This window comes from Falco naumanni, chromosome 1 (assembly GCF_017639655.2).
Source record: "Falco naumanni isolate bFalNau1 chromosome 1, bFalNau1.pat, whole genome shotgun sequence".
In the NCBI taxonomy this organism is placed as follows: domain Eukaryota; kingdom Metazoa; phylum Chordata; class Aves; order Falconiformes; family Falconidae; genus Falco; species Falco naumanni.
The window spans coordinates 116,882,648-116,903,315 of NC_054054.1; the positions used below are offsets into that span (position 1 = coordinate 116,882,648).

General features: G+C 38.6%; 1 protein-coding gene across 2 annotated transcripts in view; it reads left to right on the forward strand.

Moving 5' to 3' along the window:
• MYH10 (myosin heavy chain 10) overlaps positions 1 to 20,668 on the forward strand; it is a 100,402-nt gene that overhangs the window by 68,492 nt on the left and 11,242 nt on the right. For both annotated transcript variants that reach the window (XM_040580535.1, XM_040580526.1), the window contains 19 exons: positions 294 to 446; positions 823 to 996; positions 2,728 to 2,901; positions 4,672 to 4,786; positions 8,356 to 8,549; positions 8,672 to 8,793; positions 9,137 to 9,206; positions 9,303 to 9,463; positions 10,073 to 10,181; positions 10,264 to 10,395; positions 10,962 to 11,168; positions 11,945 to 12,082; positions 12,678 to 12,801; positions 15,013 to 15,184; positions 15,938 to 16,150; positions 16,264 to 16,408; positions 17,805 to 18,011; positions 18,963 to 19,067; positions 20,148 to 20,300. In XM_040580535.1, coding sequence (XP_040436469.1) covers positions 294 to 446; positions 823 to 996; positions 2,728 to 2,901; positions 4,672 to 4,786; positions 8,356 to 8,549; positions 8,672 to 8,793; positions 9,137 to 9,206; positions 9,303 to 9,463; positions 10,073 to 10,181; positions 10,264 to 10,395; positions 10,962 to 11,168; positions 11,945 to 12,082; positions 12,678 to 12,801; positions 15,013 to 15,184; positions 15,938 to 16,150; positions 16,264 to 16,408; positions 17,805 to 18,011; positions 18,963 to 19,067; positions 20,148 to 20,300 — 2,868 coding nt within the window. The remainder of the gene's footprint in view (positions 1 to 293; positions 447 to 822; positions 997 to 2,727; positions 2,902 to 4,671; positions 4,787 to 8,355; positions 8,550 to 8,671; positions 8,794 to 9,136; positions 9,207 to 9,302; positions 9,464 to 10,072; positions 10,182 to 10,263; positions 10,396 to 10,961; positions 11,169 to 11,944; positions 12,083 to 12,677; positions 12,802 to 15,012; positions 15,185 to 15,937; positions 16,151 to 16,263; positions 16,409 to 17,804; positions 18,012 to 18,962; positions 19,068 to 20,147; positions 20,301 to 20,668) is intronic.

Here is a 20,668-nt window from a genome sequence, read left to right on the forward strand (position 1 = left end):
GCCACTGGCTTTGTTTAAGGAAACCTTGCCCTTTCTTGACCTTCTGCTGGGTCCATCCTTCAATGTCATTGTTGTACGTATCAGACACACAGAGAGCTTTTTTTTTATGGAACAGGTTAAAAAACAAATTTTCATAACATTAATCAAACTATGTATTGTGTCTACTGCTTATTTTCATTCCTCAGTGCTATTAAGTCCATTAACTTCTGTTACTTATTTGTGATAACATCCGTCTCTGTGTTCTTTTGATGACTTTCTCCAGGGTAAATAATTTTTTCTGTTTGGATTTTCAGGCAGACTTTGCAGTGGAAGCTTTGGCAAAGGCCACCTATGAACGTCTCTTCCGCTGGCTTGTTCACCGCATTAATAAAGCTTTGGACAGGACCAAACGACAGGGAGCGTCTTTTATTGGAATTCTGGATATTGCTGGATTTGAAATCTTTGAGGTACTTCAAAACACTGCTAATCAGATTTTTCATGTGTGCTCAGGAGTAACTGTAGAGACATTTCATGCAAGGCTGCAGGAGGGTTTTCTTTTGCAGCATGCAACACTTAGAAAACCCTAAATTACAGTGCCAAAAAGTTATGCTTCAATCTAAATAAGTTTTTATAAGTGATGGTATTTTCTACTATGTGTAAGTTTAATTATATATAACAAGGAACATAAGAGATTTGTGTAATGCATTTTTCAATCTTGTTTACATTGTATTTGAACGTTACAGAGTTTTGGAGAACTGCCTTGTAAGGTCAAATTTTTGACTTTCAGATATGTGACAAATTCTGTTGCTGATTTATTCTTGCTTGCTAATGTTATTCTTGTAGTTGAACTCCTTTGAGCAACTCTGCATTAACTACACGAATGAGAAGCTTCAGCAGTTATTTAACCACACAATGTTTATCCTGGAGCAAGAGGAGTACCAACGAGAGGGTATAGAGTGGAATTTCATTGACTTTGGACTGGATCTGCAGCCCTGCATTGACTTAATCGAAAGACCTGTAAGTCTGTGCATTAATAATGCTCTAAGGAGAAGAGGTTAGACTTCTGAGTTTTTCTTTTACTGTCTGCATATTGTCACAAAAAGTGAATTAATTTGAATGCTGAAGTCCAAAGTCTAAAATAGTGTGTATTAGTAAAAGGATTTATCCTTACAGGAGTTTGCCCAGACTTTAGGGTAGAACACTGAGCTAAAGATATGAAGCTACTATTTTTATACTTTTTTCCCCCTAGTATTAATGATGTGTCTTTAATCCTGTCACTTTCATATTAAACCATGCCATTGTGGCTCAGTTAGAAAGCTTTACAAGACTTACAGTGAACTTTTTTTTTTTTTGTTTGAGATCAATAACAAAATTCCCGAAACTTCCTTTAGAGTAGAATTTTCCCCATAAATCTGCCTTGCAAATAGGAAAACAGTATCTTAAGGGTTGTTTTAGTCGCTCTGCTTTTAACATATTCCTCTGGTTGCTTAGTATCTGGAAGCTAAGAGGGCTTCAAAGCAGGAGGCCCTGGTGCAGGAGATGAAAGATCATCATTCCTGAAAGTTACCTTTCTTCACACCTCAGAACTATGCTGTCAAAATCATGTTATGGCCTTTTAAATTAAACCTGGAGCGTTGTGGTTACTACTCTCTAAATTTTCATGTGTGTATTCTAGAATGCACGTAAGCTGCCAACGATGCTGTGTGTCCTGAAGAGCAGAAAAGCTCATGAGCTGTGTTCTTGTTTTTCTTTAGAGTAGGGAAAGGGCAATCTTGCTTCAGTTATTAAAGGTTTGCACTTTGCGTGTATAACTTAGAAAGTTCTGCCTTCTTGGAAGGTAAAAATCTCTGCCAAAAAACCTCAGGGGCTAAGTGTGGATGCTTTCAGCATGCTGATATTTAGGTGAATATCCTGAAATGCATCAACTTACTTGATTTTTTTTTTTCTTTAAAGCAACTGCCATTATCTTCATAATTGTGCTGTAAATATGATGCCGTGTAGCAGACACATAGAAATAACTCTCTTCAAATGTGTAAACTTTACATTCACTAAAAACTTTTGAAGTATAAATCATTATAAACCTTGTTTTTTCCATCGCTTTCCTGTGTACATCAGTGTCTTCTCTGAGGGAAATGATCCTGTCAAACAATTCTATAGCTGTAAAATACAGACATTGGTTGTTCCCTACTTCACTTAAAGAATAAACAGACCTTGAAACGAAATGCTTAAATTATATGGAAAGAGAGGGAATATATGAAACTATGCTGGCTGCTCAGGTTAAGCCTGCTGAATCTTTGGATGCTGCTGCGTATCAACACAGGGCTGAGCAAGGGGAGGCTCAGTGGCTGCCACAGTAGGACTGAGTGGCTGAGAGGGATCGTTTTCTTGAGTTTAGCCCACACTAAAGCATGACATTAACTATTGTGCAAATGTGGATGAACTGTTGTGTACGTACATGTCACAGAAATATTTGTGGGGGTCATCTATTCCAGTCCCTGCTCAAAGCAAGGCTGTAGGCAGCACTAGATCAGGTCTGTCGTGTCTGGCTCTGTATACATTGGAATGAATTGGTTGGAACCAGTCATAATGTCCTTCATTGACCTGGACTCCCCCACAGCTTTTAATTTAAATCAAATTGGAATCAGTTTAGATAACTTACTATGGCATTCAATGCTGTGCTTTAAATAATAATTTCTTAAAAATAGATATATTAAATATTAACAGAAATTAAATCCAACTGAATTTCAGGCAAATCCTCCTGGTGTGTTAGCATTACTGGATGAAGAATGCTGGTTCCCTAAAGCTACTGACAAGACATTTGTGGAAAAATTGGTCCAAGAACAAGGAACCCACTCCAAGTTCCAAAAGCCAAGACAGCTAAAGGACAAAGCAGACTTCTGCATTATTCACTATGCAGGGAAGGTAAGGTTAAATGTTAAATACTTGATTAGAAATGTTGCTTTTGGGAAAGTACTAAGCAGTATAGCTATCAAATTTAGAGATACTTGTGCAGGAGGGTGACCTTGTTTAATTTTGTTGAACATGTTCAGGAGAGCTCTGATGGAACTTGTTACCCAACAGGCAGAACTGAAAAATATAAGTTAACATCAAATTAAGCAAGTATTTCAGTTTCCTTTAATTTTGTTGTCAGGTCTTACAGGTGAGGGTTTTTTCAGGATTCTATTTTAAGGAATCTTTTCTGAATACCAGTGTTTCCTTGTTGGTAGTAGTGCTTGAAGCAGGGCTGTGTCAGTGTGCCATCTTCACTTTTATCTCCTTGGTTCATGTAAGACTTTCTGTTTATCACATTTTGTAGGTAAGCTGATGCCTTTTCATTTCTACTGTTAGTTTAATTGTTCAGTCTCCCGCTAAAGGGGACAGAGCTCAGGTGCATTGTGAACAGGCCCATGAAATAACTACAATTCTTGTGTTTTGTGGATCCTTTGTGATCACCAGGCCTATTCTATAGGGCCATGCTATGTAATTAGTTTCATAAGGAGTTAAAACTTAATCCTAGTACCAGGTTTTGTCCTGATATTTAGAAGAAACAGGCTGTGTGAATGATTAAGAACTATCCTTTAATTTTCATTTAAAGTACTAATGGTTTGTTGTTATTTATTTGTTGATGTGGGTACTGGGTAATTGTAGCAAAAAGTGAACTAAAGATATTAATACATTTTATTGTATCAATATTTACAACAGTTAATTCAGAAATAATGAAATCATCACTGTTACTGCAGTTAACAGTAGGTTACTTTTAGGTAATCAAAATGAAGTAAAACAGCTTTGTGCCTGACTGCTAGGAAGTAGGTGTTCTGAAGGACGGTTTACTTCTGCCAAACTGAGTGGGCATTTCTGGAATAGTGGCATTGCATATTTTCCTCTGACAGAAGGCATTTTTCAGTTTTTGATCAGAATGTGTATTCCTTTAAAACTATAATTATTTGTAAAAGTGCATTTTTTATACAATTACTCAGATAATGATCTGATTTGGTTTTGGGTGCTGGAAGCCTTTAACTGTGGCTTTCCTTCCAAAGCCCTTATTTAAAAATAGAAAACTTTCAGTTTGGTTGAAGCAAAAACATGCTAGTCTGTATAGAGGTTTTGTTGGACTTGGGGAATTTTAGGGCTCTCTTTTGGGGTTGGGATGAATCCCGTGTTAGTAACATTGAGTTTTCAACTGCTGAGCAATATTTTAACTGCAAACCACAGAATTGGTTCTTTCACGATAAAAGCTTTGCTTGTTTTCTTTGTAGAACAAGGTGTTTAAGTATAACTGCTATGGTGAAATTAAAAAAATTCATGCTTCAGCACATCCTTAACTTACTCTCTAGTAATTTAGATAAAGTAATTAGAATCTACGCTAGAGTTGTTTTTACATCTTCACAGTGAATGTGAAGCCTTATTTCGGCAATAACATTAGGCTGAAAATGTATACCAGCTATTAGTAAGCAAACAGATTGCAAAATTTTTAAGAAAAACTCCCATTTACTTTTTTGAAAGAATAATAACTTTTCGTGGCACTTGTGCCTCCTTAAAACAGGTCAAACTAACTCACACCAAGCAAGTATCAAGAAGGAAATAGGAGGAAAACATCACTATAGTATTCTGAAAGCTTTTTTTTTGGTGCTTTTGAATTTAAACCTAAAGCTGGTAGTCCATCTGATCATGTGCAACTTGGCTGCTTTACAGGTAGACTACAAGGCAGATGAGTGGTTGATGAAGAATATGGACCCCCTGAATGACAATGTGGCTACGCTCTTGCACCAGTCTTCCGATAAATTTGTTGCAGAGCTTTGGAAGGATGGTAAGAGATCATGCTCTGAGCACACAAGTTGTTAGCGATTTTACCTTGCTGGATGAGTTCGGGTTTTCTTGTGCTTGTTCCCTCCTCACCCTCCACCTCTACGTTGTAAATATCAACATTTTCTTTATTGTTTAGCACTGAAAGTACAAGGAAGCTGGGTTGCACCTGTGGTCCCTTGCACATGTACCATTTCTGAGTAGCAGCTTCTCATGTTCATTATTTGAACTGATATTCACTTACTTGTTACCCTGTGTCAAATTTCATGTAGAATATTGTCCAAAACTCTTAGTTGAACTTGCTGCAGTGAAGTCCTGAATGTAAACAGCTGTAGTGGTTCTTGCTGTTAATAAAATGTTGTCTTTTGTGAGCACCAGCATAGTTGTTTCATGTGCAGTGGTGGGTGATAGCCTGGAAATCTGCATCTCCTAAAATAAAATTAATTAACAGCCATACTAGTGCTTAGATATTGCATATTAAAATCAAATGCAATATATTCTTATTTTAAGCGTACACTGTTGATGTGCAAGTAAACTAGCTAAACAGCTTAAAGTATTTTTCAACATTTCTACCAAAATACTCTAAAAAGCAGAAATAGCCAAATAAATACTTAGCAGGGACTTTTCTGTTGTAGTTTTTAACATCACATACCTACATGCCACAGTAAATAAATCCTGTAGTTTCTTATTCAAGGATGAAATTAAGCTTGTTATATAGATGGTGCTGTAGGTTAATACCGAGTTTCCCTCTTACTTGGTTCAGCTACAGAGAGCAGTTTTATTGAATATATAAGGAACTTTTTGGTTGGGGATCTGCTTCTTTCCTTTTGAGTACACGCACAGAAGCAAAAGTGTTTTGGTCCAAATATTCAAAACCTGCTTCCACAGATAATTGAAATGTGCATGGAATATGTTGTGGCCTAATTGCTTTTGTAGCACAGTTAAGTCTGTTTGCAATTGATAAACCTGTTCTGTATACTAACTGAAGTGTCTTGTGTATCTGCTCTTCTGTCTTTCTGTTTTTGCTGTTTCTCTGCCTTAGAGATTCAGAATATTCAGAGAGCCTGTTTCTATGACAATATTACTGGTCTTCATGATCCACCAGGTGAATGGATGTAAAAACAGTAGGCCTACTAAAGGCAGGGCTGTTGTATCTACAGGAAAACCATTTTTGCTCGTAGGCTTGCATGAACTTTTTCATTTCATGCTAAACTTAGGTATACCTCCACAAGGCAAATGGTCTCTTGAGTGCATACCTATTCAGTTGCTGCTGCATACATATAACATCTCTATTTTATGCATTGCATTTAAGCATTGCAGGTAAAAAGGTTTGTTGCTTCCTAGTTCCATGTTGAGATATAGAATTGCTTCTTAAGTGATAATCCTGGTATCTCCAAGCATTTGAGAGAATGCCTAAGCTTTGTAACACTATCAAGCTTCTTTCTGCAGTCCGACATTGACAAAACTCTGGAACACTTTAGAACGTGGATATATTTTTGGGGAGGAGAGCTGAGGAATGTATTGAAGTATCAGGATAAGTGCTGCAGTTGTAGTGTGGGGGTAGTAAGTGAAACAAACTTCTTCCAGACTTGTGGGAATTGTTCTGTTCTTTAAAAACCTCTTAATTGTAATATATCCCTTTGCAGAGGCTGCACATATTTTTTTACTTATTGAAAAATCAACTAATCCACTTATTTGGAATATCTTTTTGTAGATGCTTTAGATATTTTATCCAGCCTCTTCTTCATCCTTCTTGTATTGCTCTCCCCGAGTCTGTGTGTTTGTGAAGGTTGTGCCTTTGAAGTTTTGATCTTTGCTTGGGTATCTCCCACTACTCATGATACATCACATACCTGAGGAAGCTAGTGGTGTTTCCTGAAGTAATTACTAGAGGGCTTGCATTCAGAGGCTTTAGCCAATGTATGATTGTCCAGTCCTGCTGTTCAATGACTGCTCTTAACCTATAGCGAAAGCTTAAATATAACTTTAATAATCCTCTTTGAAACATCAATAACCAGCTTACAGCTAGAGGACAGAGAGGAGCAAAACAAAAGATGCACAATTATCTGATAGATTTAAAAAATTTTTTAAAGTACTTGGCCAAACAAAGTTGAATGGTGTCCAGTCATTAGTGGTGTCAGGTCGGTGCATGTTTCTATTATTTACAAGCTGTTATGTTCATCTTTTGTAAGACTGATTGCTAATTTCTATCCCATTTCTGGTGTAGAACTGAATTCTGCTTTAATATTTGGGATATGTTCTTATGAACAGCTTACCACCTACTTACTCTTCTAATTTTAATAAGCCTCTTAAATTCTTTAGTTCAAAACTGTGGAGGATCTGGGCTCTGCTTTATACTACATACTACATGGAAGACCTAGAAGTGATTATTCAAACTTGTTGCCCTGTATTTTTCTGCTTTTAATTTTCCTTTTTTTTTTTTTCATAGTCCTTTGAAAACCAGTTGAGTACAAGAATGAAATAAAATGTTACTTATTTGTCATATACAAAACTAATTCTGGTAGCAAAGCATAATTCCCTCTGCTTTGGTTTGAATGAATTTGAAGATAACATCACAAAATATAAATGGTAGCTACATATAGTTGCTTATTTCTGGCTGGCTAGCTTGGATTTCATGGAGAACCAACGTATGTTGTGTATCTGCTCAGTACTAAGAAGTGCCAACTAATTATTAAGGTGTTAAGCCACCTGTGTATTTTTTGAGTTGTTTAAATAATTGTTGACATGCACATGAAATCACATTCATGGTTTTGGCCTAAAAGGTTTTAATAACAGCAGTCAGATTTCTAATTTGTGCTTCTGAAGAAGAAATTATAGAGATCCTTACCCAAAATGTTCAAAAAATCAATGAAAAAAATAATCTCTATTCTGATGGTTTATGTCAGCTTTGAAGCACTTTGATGTGCAGTTTTCCTGTTTTGAAGCATGTCTTTTGGCTAGAGAGGTCCTTTCAGTTTTGTATAAAACTTGGAGGAATTTTTCAAAGTAGCAGACCAGCAGAAGTCTGGCAGATGCCTTTTTTTTTTTTCCCTCATCACTGAAATAACATTATTTCCAACTCTTCTGTAAATTTTTATGCTTTCAAAACACTTTTGAACATTCAACAGAACTCAGATTTAATCTATATAATTATCATAAGTGACGCTGCGTTATATGCACAGGTGTCCAATTGCAAATGTTCGACTTAGAAATATTTTGCATTGTAAAAAAAATCAAACAATTCCGAGTTTCCAGGCAGCTTCCTATCTCTTGAAGTTGACTTACAATGAAGAAAAGGGCTTTGCTAGTCATGTAGAACTGCAAGTAAAGAGCTGGATATTTCAGTCTGTACCTACTAAAGCTACACTACCCTGCTGTATAAGTTTGTGGCTTTTGTTCCACTGCTTCTGCACAGCGTCCCTAGTACATGCTGACTGCCTTGCCAACTGATGGCATCTTCTGTCATTTGTTCCGCAAAGCTTCTGCTGCTGCACTATTGCTCCTCTTTTTGCCTGTCTTTATACCTGACAAATATTAAAAGCCCACTTAATTATTTTTTCTTGTCCTTCCCAGTGGATCGTATTGTGGGTCTGGATCAGGTCACTGGAATAACAGAGACAGCTTTTGGTTCTGCATACAAGACCAAGAAGGGCATGTTTCGTACTGTTGGCCAACTGTATAAAGAATCTCTTACCAAGCTGATGGCAACGCTCCGAAACACTAATCCCAATTTTGTTCGCTGCATCATTCCAAATCACGAAAAGAGGGTATGTACTACAGACGCTCCTCTAATTCTTTCTCTTCATTAGCCTGAAAAACTTAAACTGCAATTTTTGATTACTACAAATTAAAGGACTAAAAACCACTTTCTTTTTTTTTTTTGATCCAGGCTGGAAAATTGGATCCACATCTGGTTCTAGATCAGCTTCGTTGCAATGGTGTTTTGGAAGGAATAAGGATTTGTCGACAAGGATTTCCAAACAGGATAGTGTTCCAGGAATTTAGACAGAGGTAACAACAAGAGCAGTCTTTTGAGTTTTTATGGCATAAAGTTCCTTGTTAAATAATTGAAGACACCCCTCGCCCCCTCCCCCAAGCGAACTGGAAGAAAATCCAATACCATGTGTGAGGTCTTTGAGTGGCTTGAACTTGAAGCAGTTAAATACTACAAGTGTATTTACAAGTATATTACAAGTAAATACTACAAGAGGGAAGGGGAAACAATCTAAAACAGACTGCTGGAGAAACTTTCTGGAGAAATTCCTTAGCTGTGCATTAGGTAACTATAGCTTTATGAGCTTATAATAATGTGGCTTATTGTTGAATGTAAAGTGTTTTTTCATTTGACTTAAAGGTATGAGATCCTTACTCCCAATGCAATTCCAAAAGGTTTTATGGATGGTAAGCAAGCCTGTGAGCGTATGGTAAGTGTTTATACCTAAACATTTTTAAAATATTGAAAATTTGAAACAAAAATTATCCTTTTCTTGAAGTAACAATGCGCTTGTCTGTCCATTTAGATCAGAGCCTTAGAGCTGGACCCCAACTTATACAGAATTGGACAGAGCAAGATCTTTTTCCGAGCTGGTGTCTTGGCACACTTAGAAGAAGAACGAGATCTGAAGATCACAGACATTATCATCTTCTTTCAGGCGGTCTGTAGAGGATACCTAGCTAGGAAGTATGTGTGCTTTTTTGATTTGATCTTCTTGTGGTCATTTTAAGCCTCTTTGGTTGGGAGCTATGCATTAAAACTTCCATTTCAGGAGAGATTTTCTTAAAACTGTGTTGCCTGATAAACTGTAGTTGTGTCCAGGGTATTAGTGAATTTTTGCCTAATAAGAATTTGCACCTTCATTCCTTAACACTATCTCCTTTCCTTAATCTTGCCTTTGTGAAAATGCAGCTGTTTACGGTATAGCAAGTGGCTGCAAAAAAAATCTCTCCTCCACTGGAGATTCTTAGAGGTACTCTGGAAAGCCTCTTTTTTGAAATTAAAGGACAGTTCAGCAGCTAATCCATCCTGATTTTATCTTTTTAAGTAGAAGTCTGTTAATTAAGAGTAAGAACAAATAGCATTTATAATTGTTGTTTTGAAGATGGTGAATCCAGCCCTTGCTCTGCCTCTTTGTATAAGGAATGAGTGCTCATAAATCAGTGTATTCACTGAAACTAAAAAATAAGCCTGTTAATGGTCTGCAAGTGTTCTAGGATTGGGTAAACTAAAAATTAACACAGACAGATGATCAGCCGTATTTTACAGGAAAGGTTTTGCTCTTTCTGTCTTCAGGGCCTTTGCAAAGAAACAACAGCAGCTGAGTGCGCTGAAAATCCTGCAGAGGAATTGCGCTGCATATTTAAAGCTTAGGCACTGGCAGTGGTGGAGAGTCTTCACAAAGGTTCGTTGTATTCTGTGACTTCCTTTGGCTTTTGTAAGTAGGTGAGTGCAGGTTCTTACTTGTTCATTTCAAATCTTTGCAGGTGAAGCCTCTTCTTCAAGTCACTCGGCAAGAAGAAGAACTTCAAGCCAAGGATGAGGAGCTGATGAAGGTGAAAGAAAAACAGACAAAAGTGGAGGCAGAACTTGAGGAAATGGAAAGGAAACATCAACAGGTTTGTGCTGAAGATCAGCTTTTGATATCCAGAATGTGAATTTCACTATATCCCATGTGAGAGAGCGATGCTGGGGAGACACTTGTGAGCAAAAGCACTGAGAATCAGGCAAGCTAACTCCTTTCACACTCAGTTAAATATGGAATAAGAAGAGACGGCATGAGCCATTCCTCCGGGAAACACCATGTTAACAAAACTAAACTTTTTTTTGGCGTTTCCTAGTTGACAGAAGAGTTTCAGTAGCAGTGTCGTTTTTCCTTTTCAGACATAATTTCAGGTAGGGATCTTTTTCTGCTGGTAGAACAGGGCAGGTGGAGTAGGTGCAGTGGGATTTGTTACTTTAAACTGGAGGGACAAGTGAGTGAATATTGCTGTAGCCCTATTGCAAAACCTGGTATCTGGGCTGCTGATAAAGCCCTCTGCTAAAAGTCTTTGGTTTTGAATGTTGACCAAGGAGTCAGGAATTGGAGCAGAACTTGGTGTTTGTAGTTGTCATGTATAACCACTCATGAGGGACTTGGAAATGTCATTTTTACTACTTTCCTACCTTTCTGGTATATTTACAGCTTCTAGAAGAGAAGAACATTCTTGCAGAGCAGCTACAGGCAGAGACAGAGCTCTTTGCAGAAGCTGAGGAGATGAGGGCTCGCTTGGCCGCCAAAAAACAAGAGTTGGAAGAAATACTCCATGATTTGGAGTCCAGAGTTGAAGAGGAAGAGGAAAGAAACCAAATATTGCAGAATGAGAAAAAGAAAATGCAGGGCCATATTCAGGTATGCTTTAAGATAACTTCATCTCCCCCAGGTTATTTGGGGTTTTTTGGTGAAAATCAGATGGTTTATGTACTTCCTTTTGAATAATGGGTATCTTGAAAAAGGGGATACCTGAACTTATCTGTCTTTCAAAATATTCCAGGTACTTGAAGAGGAAACAAACCCCACATCTCACAGCTCTTGATGCCTTTTAATAAATGTCCTTTAATGTGTGGCTGAATATCTTATTTAAAACCATGAATGAATAGAAGCACAATACATTATTGCTTTTCTAGTCGTATCTAGCTATTTGTGCTAGTATCTGACCCATGTCAGCTGTAATACTGATGTATAGATTCGTACTGAAATCAGGAGATCTGTCTCCTGTGGTGTCTCTTCTTAGGCACTTGCACTTCTATACCAGGTGCCCCGTTCAGATGCAGTACGCATAAAGCCTGATCTGATTTGGTTGTCATTAAGTAGACATAAAATAAACATTTTATTTTATGTTCAGAGTTAGGAAGGTGAAAGGCTCTGAAGTGAGTGTATGTTTCCGAGACAGCATATTTCAGCCAAAGGTGAAATATGGAGCATAAAATTCCATGTGTATCACATGGCCCTTAATTTCATTACCAGATCATCGATAGTATAAATGAATCTAACAAAGCAAAGGCATTTTTAGTGTTAGAGCAGGTGGCTTTTCGAAATAATGCATCTTTGTCACCAAGTTAAAAAAAAAATAAATTAACATATGGGTAACCTGGAAAATGCATGGATGAAATTGCTTTTCTTCCCAGGACCTAGAGGAACAGCTTGATGAGGAGGAGGGAGCTCGACAGAAGTTGCAGCTTGAAAAAGTGACAGCTGAAGCTAAGATCAAGAAGATGGAGGAAGAGATCCTACTGTTGGAGGACCAAAATTCCAAATTTTTGAAGGTGAGACCAGTATGCATGGTGGAGATTCTGTACATAAGTAATAGTAGTAGTGCCAAGTGATAGCTCTCAAAACATTTGAGACTGCTGTTACATTGTCTATAAAGTTTGTGCCTGAAGATGTGTGGGGTTTGAACAGGTTGAAGCTGAGACACTTAGAGACGCTTCTGAACTGACCTTCAAAAGAGGGAGGTATTTGTTATGTATTCTTTCCAGTTTCATGAATCTTACAAATCCAAGAGCTGGAAACAGTGTTTATCATAGCTACCATTGTTCTTTGCAAACAGATTTCCAAAAGCGTACAGCAAATGCTGTCCTAAAAGCAGGCCTCCCGTCTGTTAAAGTCCAAGTCTCACTTTCGTGGAAAACAAATGTTTGTGCTTCTATGCTATTCCAATTGATTCTTAATATTGACAGGTCAGTCACTTGACATAAAATCTGTATTTTATATATATGTGTGTGTATATATACATATAAATATATATATGTGCTGCATGAGACCTGTATATGGATTTTATATATTCAGTTACTTGTGCTGCTTAGAGACTTTTCAAATTGTGTTTTAGAAGTTACTCTTTCTCCCCTTTCTCCTAACTAGGAAAAGAAGCTGATGGAGGATCGAATTGCCGAATGTACTTCTCAGCTGGCTGAAGAAGAAGAAAAGGCTAAAAACTTGGCCAAGCTCAAGAACAAGCAAGAAATGATGATCACAGATTTGGAAGGTTTGTTCTTACTACATTTGCCTATTAAGAGCTTGGACATCATGCTAGAAAGGAATGAATCACTTATTATGATGTATGCAGTATCTGGTCCAGACTGCGAAGTGTAACCTTATATGTAGATACCTTAATAGCTGTTATTTTTATCTTAATCTTGAAAGAAATTTGTGTCACTTGCAAGACTTGTTGCATCTGGCTGCTTAGTCTTTCTCATGTTTAACTTGTTAGGTTTTCATTTTTTCAAAACCCATTTCATTTATAGACACACCCAGAAATTCATGTTGTTGCAGGCATCCCTTGGTAACAAGGTAGAACATCTGTCTCTTGGGAAGTTGCTATGCTTTTCTATAATAACACATTAGAACAAATATTTCTGGAAGAATGTTATTAGGCATTCATTAGGCTTCCAATATTTTTTGAATAAGCAAATCTGAATTGTTTTGATTGTCTTAATGTTTTGTTTATCTAAAATGGTTCCATTTCTTTGGCCATTTATTTCTGACTGTTTTGCCTGTTGTCACAGTCTAAACTAGCTCTCTATATAACCTTTCTTGATTTTGTGTCTTTTTTTTAACAATTACTGATGGCTGTAAAGAGCTGTTGCACAACACTAATAAACTAGCAAGTCACAGCTGCAAAATACAAGGCTGAGTTGCTCTCTGTGCCCTAATTTGGAAATAGTTTTTTCACTTATGGCCTGTCTCACTACATATTTTAAAACTGTTGTGCTTATGGAAGAATACCAAAGTTTAATCTGTACAGGAAGGTATTGACCTAATAGAGATAGTAGGTGATTGATGTACCTTTTCTTTAAAAATCGTATTCAGAGACCTTAAGGTGGGCATAAGTAATCTTTACTCACTGGAAAATAATGCTTCAGGAGTTGTGTGCTTAAATTGGGACTAGTCTCTCTGAAGATACTTGACAGATGTGTTTGGTTATGGTACCGTTCCAAGACTAATGACCTTAGAAATGGAAATTAAAGCTTAAACACAAGGCATGCAATTTCTTGGCTAGTAAAGCACAGTAAAATGATACTTAGTCTTGGAGATGATTCAAGAAGCCATTAAGGCCTCTCTGCTAGTGTCTTGGCACTTCTGGGCATTGATACTTGGAAAAAAAAAATCTAATTCAGTTTACTATGAACTTTCACAGTTACAAAATTGGGTCATTACTTTGTTCTAACTGTCACTTTACCATAATGTAAAAAAACAGAGGGAAAAGTGCTATTTTTTTTATTGAACGAGGAACTGTTAAGAAAAAAGTATTGGTTTAGATTGGAAAATCCCAAATAGCCCTGGGTGGCTCTAAGAGGTGATTCTTGAACATGGCTCCCGTTCCATGTGGGAGATGATGTCCTGATCCAGCAGCAGGCTTGGGAAGGATGTGAGAAAAATCTCCACACTGAGAACCCACAAAGTATTGAACAAGTGTAGTAAGTTTATGCTAATGCATTTAGCATTGTGCTAATGCTATGCTAAGCAAAATGTTCCTGTGACTTGTAATATATTACATATCTGGTCATTAGCTAACTGTAAACAATGCAGCCAGTAAGTATCTTAATTGGAAAACAAGCAGATCAACTAAATGTCTTTTATGACACTGATAACTGAATGATTTTCACAAAGAAGTATCTTAGGGCAGGAGTATCTCAGCTACACAAGTAAATTACTGGAAGTTATCAGGGTTGCAGAGTCTTGCTAAATATCGATGGGATGTGAGTTAGTGGCACAAATACTTGCAAAAATGATTTATCCAAGTTTTCTTTAAGCTATACTATTTTCCAGTAGACCTTTTGGAGTCTAGCCTAGCCCGTCCAAAACTATGCAAGCCATTGTTTTTTCCAGTCCATAGTTGATCATAATTTTTGAATCTTGATATTTGTGATGATTATCTGGCCTAGCAGCTCAAACTGCTCTTCTGTTGGATCCCACTCCTTATTTTCTATCAAGATGAGGTTATGTTTCTGGTCCCTTATTTCAGACTACTTTCTCCAGTCACTGACATTTTCTTGACCTTGTATCTAAATCACACAGTTCGACTTCACTATTTCACCTTTCCCAGTCAGCCTTCCATCTACAGACTGGAAAAAGAACTGGCACTGTATAAATTAAACTTCCCAGCCTTTTCTGCCACCCCAAGGCCCTGCATTTGAACCTCCCGAGGATGACAAGAGAAAAAATTGCATATAAATATAATTTTTTGCTTCCTTAGAGCGCTTAAAAAAGGAGGAGAAGACGCGTCAAGAATTAGAAAAAGCTAAAAGAAAACTTGATGGTGAAACAACAGACCTACAGGACCAAATAGCTGAGCTGCAAGCCCAGATTGAAGAACTGAAGATCCAGCTGGCCAAAAAAGAGGAGGAACTGCAGGCTGCTCTTGCTAGGTCAGAGCACCATGGTGCTTATGGCTACAGAAGCGTGGTAGAAACCTGCTTTCCCAGCCAAATTTCAGTTGACTGCAGATATATCAGAACTGGGAATGTTAAAGCAGAAGCCAGTTTGTGTTTGTACTAGAGCATCTCCAGGCACCTGTGCCTTGCGTAGACATGACAAAAAAAAAAAAGTAATTCAGTGTTTTATCTACGTCCTTGCTCTACAAAACTGCAAAAAAAGAAGTTTCACCTGGGTATAATAGTGTTTGTGCTCTGGAAGCTTTTAAGTCTCCCAGAGTTCAGGCTCAGGAGGGAAAAACCATGTAATTCTCAGTGAGCCCTCTTAATGGAGTACTTTCAGTGACAGGGTGGGACAGACATTATCAAGATCTGTGTGGTAGTCCTTGCAGTCACATGCCAGACACCTTCTGTATTTTTTAAGTAACGATCTATAATTTTGCAGCAAGAGAAAATTCTAGAAACAGTGCATTTTTGGGACAGTGTTGATCTGCAAAATTGGAATACTTAAATGTAAACTTGAAAGCTTGGTCATTCAGATAGTGCACCTGTAGTACCTGTGGCACTATGCTTGTCACGATCTTGAGAGTAACAGTAGTGGTTTTCTATCTGTGAAGTTTTAGAATGTTTATTTTATTCTAGTGGAAGAGTTAAGATGCCATTTATGTAAATAAATAGTGCTAGACTGTTATGAGAATAGATCTGAAGTTATGAAATATCATTAACTGTTGTGCCTTTTTTTAACAGAGGTGATGAAGAAGCAGTTCAGAAAAACAATGCACTGAAAGTGATAAGAGAGTTGCAGGCTCAAATTGCAGAACTCCAGGAGGATCTTGAATCTGAGAAGGCATCACGCAACAAGGCAGAAAAGCAGAAAAGAGATTTAAGTGAAGAGTTGGAGGCTTTAAAAACCGAACTGGAAGATACCTTGGATACCACTGCAGCACAGCAAGAGCTGAGGTAGGATCATATGTCAGTGTAAGAGGGCACCATTAAAATTCATCTTTAATTTACAAGAATACAAATTGCAAGACTCAAATGTTGATTTTGATAACCCTTGATGCTTTCTCTAGGACAAAGCGTGAGCAGGAGGTGGCTGAACTGAAGAAAGCGATTGAAGAGGAAACCAAAAACCATGAAGCACAGATCCAGGAAATCAGGCAGAGGCATGCTACTGCCCTGGAAGAGCTCTCTGAACAACTTGAACAGGCCAAAAGGGTGAGAAGAAAATAAATTACAAAAATGCACTTTTCTGCTTTGGGTCTTTTTATAAGTACCAAAAGTATTGTGGTCCCTTCCCCTGATATCTGCAGAGCTGAGTTGTCCTCTGTACATGTGTAACAATTGCAGTTGAATCAAATATATCGTGCCGGTTTGAATATATTTCAACTATTAGACAGTCTTGGCGTCTGTCTGAAAAGTGTTCATTAGACTTGGAAGTGGCACACCTGGAGGTAAATCGTGTAGTGTTTCAGTAGGGATTCTCCAGCGGTCCACGTGCTTATTTGGTGAAAAGCAGCTCTCTGCATGAGTGAACTGCAGGATGCTTCCACATAGGGTAACTGTAACGTCAGCATTCACAGGTGAGTGCAGGTAGTGTAAAAGTTCTTTCAGCCGCTCCTAAGTTCATGCTTCTGTGACCTCCAGTGCTAGATATTTGTGGAGCATCTTGCCAGTTTGCACAGCGGTGTTGTGTTCTCTGGTGGACACCACCAGAGCAGGCAGGAGGAGCCACACCTGGACAGCAGGGTTCCTACCAGTGTAGTTTGAGTGTCTTGCTCAAAAGTAGAATTATTCCAACGCTGCCAAAAAAAAAGGTCTCTTTAGTTTGTGAAATTGGTTTTGGTCATTCACAAATGTATGTGTGGACGATTCATATACTGTAATAATATTTTTATGCAGGGAGTACTTCACAAGCTTCCTTTCTAAGTGAGAAACGTAGTTGAAATTACAGTTTATTAAGAAAAATAAGATATCTTAGGCATATCTTCTCCTTATTCATTAAATACTCTCAATAAGAGCATGAAAAGATGGAAAAATACTGTGCAATCTTAAAGATCCTGTGATGAGATGATGTCATTTCTGGTGATATAGTAACAGTGGCACTTAAACATCCCTTATGCCAATTATTACTTTTTCAGAAATGGTTTTGACAAATGTTAGTGCAGTGGTGAAAAGTGCTTTGTTATGCACTTCCAGGCTGCTATGCCTACTAAAATCAGGGCAGCTTTAGTTGATATCTTTCCTTTTATTTCTGTGAGATGAGCCATGCTGATCTGTTAATGGGCACATTCCTTCCTACTTACAGCGCTACTCAAACAGTCATTTTACAGCACTGACATCCCAGATCTTGCTGAATTCATAGAAGTACCTTCTGGTCCTCACTGTTACCTGTTATATGTGAGAGTGGAGTAACTTGCATTAACTTAGTCTTTGGCTAACATACACAGAATGTTACACGGCAGCGTTTTAAACACTCCTTCCTCACAACTTGCTGAGCGCTTGTTTTATCTTCGAACTTATAAATCTGATTCGCTGAACTGAATACTTTTTAGCAGAAAACTTTATTCATATCTAATGAAGTTCTGAATTTCTTTCCTTTTGTCTTCCCTAGTTCAAAGCAAATCTTGAAAAAAACAAGCAAGGCCTAGAGTCCGACAACAAGGAGTTAGCCTGTGAAGTGAAGGTACTACAGCAGGTCAAGGCAGAGTCTGAACATAAGAGGAAGAAGCTTGATGCTCAGGTACAAGAGCTAACTGCTAAGGTCACAGAAGGCGAAAGACTGAGGGTGGAGCTGGCGGAGAAAGCTAACAAGCTGCAGGTAAGGCTTTATGGAAGTCCTAAACTGCTGAAAAATAGGCAAGAAACGAAAAGTCTCAACCGTATGCAGAAATGGCGTGGGGAAATTACTTTCAAAGATGCAGCTAGGTCCTGAACTTCTTGGACTATGCGAGAATTATAGTGGCTTTTAAGTACAGGCTTCCCACCCTGAAGACCAAATCCTGTAGGAGGCTTTGCGTAGCCAAGCTGGCCTACAGGTTTTTGGCTTGGATATGGAATCGAGTAGATTCCATAAGAGCTCAGCATTTGTAGCTGTGAGCAGAAGTGTACTGATTGACGGTGGCCACGGGTTTCCTTTTGTGCCAAGTTGGGAACTTAGCAGGTAAGGATTATAAGTAAATGCCCATTTTTCTGGGGAATGGCGAAAATAGGCAAAGCGCAATTGGGGATGGCTGTTAAACCACCGCAATGAGTACTTCAGGTAAATCAAGCTAAAATACTTGAGAAAGGGAATGGCCCAGTTCTTTTTGAAGCAAGCTTTCAGGCAGTCTCACACTGTACGTAAAAGTAGCATAGCCTAAACCAGCAAGAGTTGGCACCTGGCAGTAGCCTTTTCTCTTGCAGTGATGCTTTAAACCCAGCTGCCATCCTGATAATCCTTGAATCAATGGATCCATAAAAGATACATACGGTCCTATAACTAAAGATAACATTTAAGTACGAATGCAGATACTGGAATGACGTGCTCTGATAAATAGCATGTTTAACTCATGTTACATCGCTCAGATTCAAGACTGGCTTCCAACTTGAAGTTTCTAGCCAAACTTTGATATTTCTAGCTTGTTGTGTATCTCTATTGGGACCTACTGTTTGTCTTTCTATACTTGGAATTTTTTGAGGTTTTGTGTTCTGCAGTTCCAGCTCCCAGTGGGATGTAAGCTTTGCTGTGAGTCAGCTGCATGCTGTTACCTTTAGACTGCTTGCTTTGCAGAACGAGTTGGATAATGTCTCAAGTCTCCTGGAGGAAGCGGAGAAGAAAGGCATTAAGTTTGCCAAGGACGCGGCTAGTTTGGAATCTCAGCTTCAGGATACGCAGGTGCGTGTGCAGTGAAGCTTGAACTTTGCACCAAAGCTTTGCCCCTCATTGAAATGCTAACCGCATAACAGAAAATACATTTTCATTCATGGTTCGGAAAGTCCCTTGGGCAGAAGCTGTATTTCCTGCTGAAGTCTCGTGAAATGTGTTGCACAGTGATCGCTCAGCTACATTTGGAGCCAGTTTTTCATTATCTAAGATTCACTACTTGATAGACTGTAGCCTTTCGGTTTCTCTTTTATATCTTTGTCTCTGTGGGAGGCAAGAATTAAGTCAAAACCACTTTTCCAAGTAGAATGTTAATGTAAGTAAAGACCCTTGGGGTATATGAAAGTAAAAGGCAGGGTATTGTCCCTTGTGCCTGACAGCTCAAGTTCTTACAGCTTAAGTTCAAACTGCCAGGTTTTGGTTTTGAGTTAAATATGCAGCTTTATGCATGGTATCCATCCCTTAAATACACTCTTTTTTTGCCCTGTATAAAAATACTAATGGTGACTACTTGAATAATGTTAATCACAATTGGAGAGGTCTCTGAGGAGCAGGTTGGGGGAGAAGGGGGATGGTGGTTACACCTTTCATTAGTTTCTGTTATGGCAGAAGTTTCCATGGCCAAATTACAGCTGTCTTTAAACTGACCTTCATATTTAAGCAATGCAGCAAAACTTGGAAGCACGCTGCTATTGCAGGATTTGCTGCTATATATTCTCCCCAGGTCACTTAAAATAGGTACCCTATATGCTTGTCTGAAAGAAGAAAAATAAATTTTGAAGGTGACTTCTGTGCTCATCCCTTTTAAGATGGAAATGTATCATCCGTTAACTTCTAGAACAGACAGTGGCATGGATTCCCTGATCAGAAATGCACTTTATAAAGGTTTATAAGTGCCCCAAATGAATTATCAGTGCCTTTTTGAAAACCTCAATTACAGATGGTCTTCATAAGCATGTCCTTGTACAAATACACTGTGAGAAAAATAATCAGACCTGAAACTCCACGTAGAGTGATGGGAAGTGGTAGCCTAAGGCCGGTTAACACACTGTGAGCCAAACAGAACCTTCAGTATGCCTGTTTGTGTAACAGGAGCTGCTTCAGGAGGAAACCCGCCAGAAACTCAACCTGAGCAGTAGGATTAGGCAGCTAGAAGAGGAGAAGAACAACCTGCAAGAGCAGCAGGAAGAGGAAGAGGAGGCCAGAAAGAACTTGGAGAAACAGATGCTCGCCTTGCAGTCCCAGGTAAGCTATTGTAAATGGCAGGACTTCTGTAAGGCCTGCCGGTTCTAGGTGAGATGAACTGGTGTGCCAAACCTCTTGTGCAAATTACATGACATTTTTTCATGTGCTAAACCAGATTTCAGAATGAAATTTCCTGTGGTAACCTGTAAGGTCCTGTACCTGGGCAGGAACAACCCCACGCACCAGCACAGGCTGGGGCTGACCAGCTGGAAGGCAGCTCTACGGGGAAGAACCTGGGAGTGCTGGTGGGCAGCAAGTTGCCCATGGGCCAGCAGTGTGCCCTGGTGGCCAAGGGGTCAGTGGGATCCTGGGGTGCACAAGCTGAAGCATAGCCAGCAGGTCGAGGCAGGTGCAACAAAAGAAGTTCC